The sequence below is a fragment of the Ceratosolen solmsi genome, unplaced genomic scaffold (assembly GCF_000503995.2).
Source record: "Ceratosolen solmsi marchali unplaced genomic scaffold, CerSol_1.0 scaffold12, whole genome shotgun sequence".
Taxonomy (NCBI): domain Eukaryota; kingdom Metazoa; phylum Arthropoda; class Insecta; order Hymenoptera; family Agaonidae; genus Ceratosolen; species Ceratosolen solmsi.
In genome coordinates, this window is record NW_011948456.1 from 227,847 (window position 1) to 233,594 (window position 5,748).

The 5,748-nt window shown below is 23.1% G+C and overlaps 1 protein-coding gene across 2 annotated transcripts; it reads right to left on the reverse strand.

Annotated features, from left to right (window-relative positions):
- Positions 1 to 1,893: 1,893 nt before the first annotated feature.
- Positions 1,894 to 5,577, reverse strand: LOC105366781 (condensin complex subunit 2). Of its 2 annotated transcripts, none has more exons than XM_011505330.1 (3): positions 5,521 to 5,577; positions 4,174 to 4,297; positions 1,894 to 3,968 (listed from the first exon to the last, which is right to left on the reverse strand). In XM_011505330.1, the coding sequence occupies exon 3, from the start codon at positions 3,952 to 3,954 to the stop codon at positions 1,909 to 1,911; it is 2,046 nt and encodes a 681-aa protein (XP_011503632.1). In that variant the 5' UTR covers positions 3,955 to 3,968; positions 4,174 to 4,297; positions 5,521 to 5,577; the 3' UTR covers positions 1,894 to 1,908. The 2 variants fall into 2 exon arrangements, with proteins under 2 accessions (XP_011503632.1, XP_011503633.1); XM_011505331.1 differs by lacking the exon at positions 5,521 to 5,577 and adding an exon at positions 4,382 to 4,400.
- Positions 5,578 to 5,748: the final 171 nt, after the last annotated feature.

The following is a 5,748-nucleotide window of genomic DNA, read 5'->3' on the forward strand; positions in this document are numbered from 1 at the left end:
ATTTGTTTATCATCAAGATTTTTATTCGTATAGCTTTTGAATTCTTATTATTTCGCGCTATGCTACTTTATTACTTTTATTGCACTTAATAATGGTAATTATGAATCAAACTAATGGTATTTCTAATCTTATAAACTATATCAATTAAATTAAATCATTGAACTATCTATTAGTTTATAAAATTACATTTTATTTTATATTCAAGAAATAATTATATATATATTTTTTTATAAAAAACTTATAAATTTTGAAAAAGAAGTTTTAGTATTATTTTATATAGTTATTAAATATTGTGCCAGTCCATGAAATAGGAGTTTGGACTTGTAATACTTAGCAAGTCAGTTAAATAATGCACCTTTTAAATGTGCACAATGGATATTTCATCTTACTGAATATTTCAAATACGAGCAATTGTTAGATAAGGTTTTACAAGGTTTAACAAATACTGATAATAAAGAAACCTATTACTTAAAATAAAAATATAAATTATTTTTTTATTTAGGGTAATAAAAAATTTAATATATTGTAATTAATATGTTTAGTTTTATATTTAGATTTATATATAGATTTATTTTAGATAACTTATACTATAATACGTTCAACAACAAAATCAAATTAAAAAAAAAAATTGTTTCATTTTTTTATTTAAATACTATATATATTAATAATCATGCATATTACCATGCAAATATATCATATATATTTTTTAAACATGTGTAGATGAAGTTCCAGCTTCTTGGATTATGCTTTAAAATAATATATTTATATGTGTGTACAATGTATACAAAACATCAATAAGCTTAAATTTCATCTATGTTTGTGTAAATACTATTTTTGTCTACTCTTCCTGTAAAACTAGTAATTTCTCTAATAGTGGCTACAACAATAATAATACATACTGTGCTGCTTTATTAGCCTTTCGAACAATACTCTGTTTAAAAGGACACAAGTTAATTAGTTGCACATTTATAATTTTTGAATTAGTCATTAATACATGAAAATAATTTCAATTATGTTTATAACTTTTTATTATCGTTATTTGTAAAACTAGATAATACTATAAACTAATTGAATTTCAAGCAAAAAAATATTTTATGGCAGAGTTGCATGCATACACCTGTATTAAGCGTTACCATTTATTTTTAATATTTTAGGTGTTTATATCTGTTACTGGTAAGAAAAGATATTTCTAAGTTTTAATGAAATAAAATTCTAATAAAAGCACGAAACACTGACATTAAATTTTAACTAAAACGAATTGGGAAATTCTTCAAATTATTAGTTTTTTTAATTATACTTTAAAAATAAATGTAAAAATGTTAACTATGTGTATTTATTGCTTTATCTAACATTATTTATATAATAAGTTTTAAGAGTTCTACAAAAGAAATTATGATCATTAATAAATCTATAAATAAATGATATATTTATTTTAAACATTTGAAATAATTTATTCATTAAATTAAATTTTCACTTTCTATTTTTTATTTATAGTATGTATATGTAGATTTATTTTATTACATATAATAGGAAACACTAATTTTTTGAAATTCAAAACAATTCATACTAATGATACCATAATTGTATACTAAATATTTTACTACATAAAATTATTTTATCTTATTAACAAAAATATTTCTAAGAATATATATTTATAAGAATTAATTTCAATATCAAATTGGATGTAGACTTAGATTATTTGGTTCTTTATTTAATATTATAATTTAGTATAAAAATTTAAATATTCAAATGTAAATATAATTATTTGATGAAATGAATTTTTTAACCAATTTAATGTTAAATTTTTAACAAATCCATTTTAATAATTATCTTACATAAAAGTAAATATTTAAATTGAACTTGTAAGTAAGAAGATGAAATGCTATTAATTTTGCATTTAATTTAATGCTATAGATTATTTTTTCCGCATTTTATGATGAAATCAGATAATTCAATATTTCTATCTATTTTTAAATTTTTTTCATTAGCTAGATGAAGAAGTGATACAAATGCAATAGCTGGACTTAAAGAATCAGCATTAAGTTTAGATAAGATCTTTGGTATTTCTAAATACATGTCACTAAAAGCTTTTGGTTCTATAGCCTTATTCTCGTTTTCAATTGCTTGTGTAATATAAAAATTTTCTTTTTCTGTTTCCTTAGTAGTTTTCTTTATATTTTTCCACATGGCTTTTTTAAGTTGCCGCATATCAATTTTTTTTGCTCTTTGAGAGTATGGAATGAAAATTTTATCAGTTAATTTTGGTATAGATACTAAATTATCACCGATAAATGCACCTTGACTTTGAATTATAGTAGATTCTTGATTGTATATTAAATTATGATCTTTTAAATGTTTTTCTTCTTCATTATCTCTAAAACTTTCCCCATTATCTAGTGCAACAGAATTAATATAATCATCACTATAATTTAAATTATCTCTATTAGCATTTATATCTATTTTTTCATTGTTAGAAAATTTTAAATTTTCTATTGGCTTATTAAAAAATATGTAATAACGTTTGAGATCATAATGTATATCTTGAGGAAAGGTAACTTTATCTGCTGACCAAATTATTTTTGTTGTTTTTGATAATAATTTAGTTTGTCTGTTTATTTGATTGAATTTACTTTTGCTTTCTTCTTTTGAATTTTTTGTGAAAACTAATTGTATTTCTTTTTTTTTTTTTGTTATATTTTGTTTACAAGTTTCAACTATTCTACTACTACCAAGATTTTTATTTAATATTATTTTCCAGTGGGATGGACCAGCCCAATGAATACGATAACTTTTTTGCAAATAGGAATATTCATAAGTTGCATTTGGATTTGGATTATTTGCAATAATATCTTGAAAATCTACTATATTTTCAATGTGTTGATTTTGTACTAATTTATCACATCTTTCTTCGTACGCATCTCCACAGTCCATCAGAGTATCACTATCAATAACATCGTCATCAGCAACTATAGCATCTAAATCAAAATGATATTCACCATCATTTTCATTTATTTGACTTTTTAATTCCTTAGTTTGAATATCTGGTGACCAATCAAGAAATTTGAAAGCAGAATATGATGGACAAAGTATGTGGCTTGTAAAATCATCAATAATATAAGTTGAAATTTTTAAGGGTTGATTATAAATCATTGAAATTTTATCTAAAATAACATCATTATATAAATTCAATGCAACACCATGACTAGCATGTTGTGGAAGACCTGCTTGAAAAAGCATATCTGAAGTTTGAGTATCTCTTTGACACCTTATTAATGATAATGGATCATATGTTTCTAAATTACCCTTTAGGGCTTCGACTTTAGATATTATGTGCTGCAAACTTTTTCTTTTGGTTTTTTTTTGTTGAATATCGTTTTTATTTATATTAGAATTATTAATATTTTCATTAGTTATCTTTTCATCCTTAAGATCTCTTTTATCTTGTTTTACCATACCTATAATTTTTAATAGATCAGAATGAACTTTATCTACTCGAAATCCATAAATTTTTGCACTAGCATCTAAAGATGCACTAGCCATTTGTAAATTGGTCATATTCGGATCTTGTTTTTTTAACGTATAAACTAAAAAATCAATCATTTTTAATTGAAAAGCATTTTTGTCATTAATTTTGTTTTCAGCGCTTAATTTTATGCACTGGGCAATTTGATTACTCATTTCTACAGAAGATAAATTAGATATTGCAGATAAACCAAATGCAGAAGGTCTACGTTCATTTCCTGACAAAGATGTTGATGCTGGACTACTAGTTTCATTTTTTTCTCTTCTTGCCAATCTTTCTGCTTCATCATCATTTTCTTCAATATTAGTTTCTATAATTTTTTGTGCTGCTATAGAACGTCGACGGCGAGTTGGAGATATTGTTAGAGAAGGTGCAATCTCAGATAAATCAAAACGCACTGCTCCTAAACTTCTTCTATTTGATCCAGCCATTGCTCATTTAAGATCTATTAAATGAATACATACAAATTATGAGTTAAATAATTAACTTATTTATTAACTTTTACGCTATTCAAAATTAACTTGATCAAATTTATTTTATGTAAATAAGATAAAAAAAAATTAAGTTAGTAAAATTATAAAAAAAAAAGTATTTGATGTTTTAATATTTATAATAAAAGTTAATGATTAAAATATAGTGTTAATACGTACTCAGCAAATTATAATAGTTATCACTTATTTTTTCCAAATCAATTCTAAAATGACGAATTAAAGTATACAGTTGTTGAATTTGTTTATGAAGTTTTTTTAAAACTTCTAATTCTTTTCGTAAATTCTATAAACATATCAAAAATATAATTATACAAATTTAATAACTATAAATAATAGTTAATTCTAGTTAATAATATTTAATAAATACATGTTCTTCCATGAGACACTATTTTTGAAAATATAATGTAAGTGAACTAAATAGCTTTTTAAATTTTTTCTATGGATATGTAATAATCATAGCTTCACTCAACGGTTTGTACCTTTAGTCTCAATTGGTAGACCGAACGTTCATAAAGACATCTCGAATTTTTAAAAAGATTTTGAAAAAATAAAATTTGTAATTGCTTTAGTTTCTAAAATAAATTTAATTGGTTATTTATTTTCAAAAAGGATAATTTCAAATAAATGAAAACAGATAATATGAAAAATACAACACAAATTATATAAATCAAGTAATGAAATGTGTAAAAACATTATATATTATGTAATTAAGAATCTGTAGTTTGTCATAATATGTAATTTATATTAAAACCAAATGATACTATAAAAAAAAATTAAACACTTGAATTAGCCTTAAATTTTAATTAAAAATTTTTTTAAGTTCTATATTTTATTATAATAAATGACATAAACGATTTATACTTATAATACTTAATATACTTAATATGCTATAATGGAAATAATTAATAATTTATACATAAATAAATTTTAAACAAAGTATATTGAATTAATAGCTAAATAAAGAAATTTTACTTCTTTTAGATCATGTTGTAATTTCTTCGACTAATAATAATATGTAAGCTATAAAAAACCTATTTAACATCAATATTGTAATCATAAAATTGGATAAATTCCAAAACAGTGTGGGGATATTAATGATGTCGTCTAATGTCTTTTAAAAAAACCCCGAATATGGACGAAAATTGCCGAGTTCGTTGATCATAACTGTTGGATTAAGATGGCGGTCTTGCAAAGTTTTCACCGTTCGTGTTAAACTGACGAAGGAGAGTTTGAACGCATTTATATTTTTAAATACTGCTTGATATAGATTTTCAAAATCTTTGACAGATTTAATTTCAATGTTTTGGTTATATGTTATTGTTTGAAATAGTGAAATACCGAAGAAACATTAAACTCAAAGAATACAGAAAGTGAGATTAAATAAATTATTAAATTTTACATAAGTGAGAAAAATAAATAGTTTTTTTGAAGTCATTGAAAAAAAATTCTTAGCTGTAAAAAGCGATGATATAAAATATAATCATAAACCAGCATTGAACTACTCACAACTTCTGTGTGCGTGCGCGAGTTCGTTAAGATAATGGGCAGCCCTGCTGTCCGCAGATTGCCCGATGAAAGCAAATGATGATTTCAATGATATATAATTCTAATCCACCAATTGTTAAACAGCTATTATGGTGGAAGAAAGCTGAGGGTGAGGTCAAATGGATTTTAAAAGTTGTAAAAAACTCAAGAAATTTGTGGGTCTAAAAGAACTTAAAACAGTTATTACTC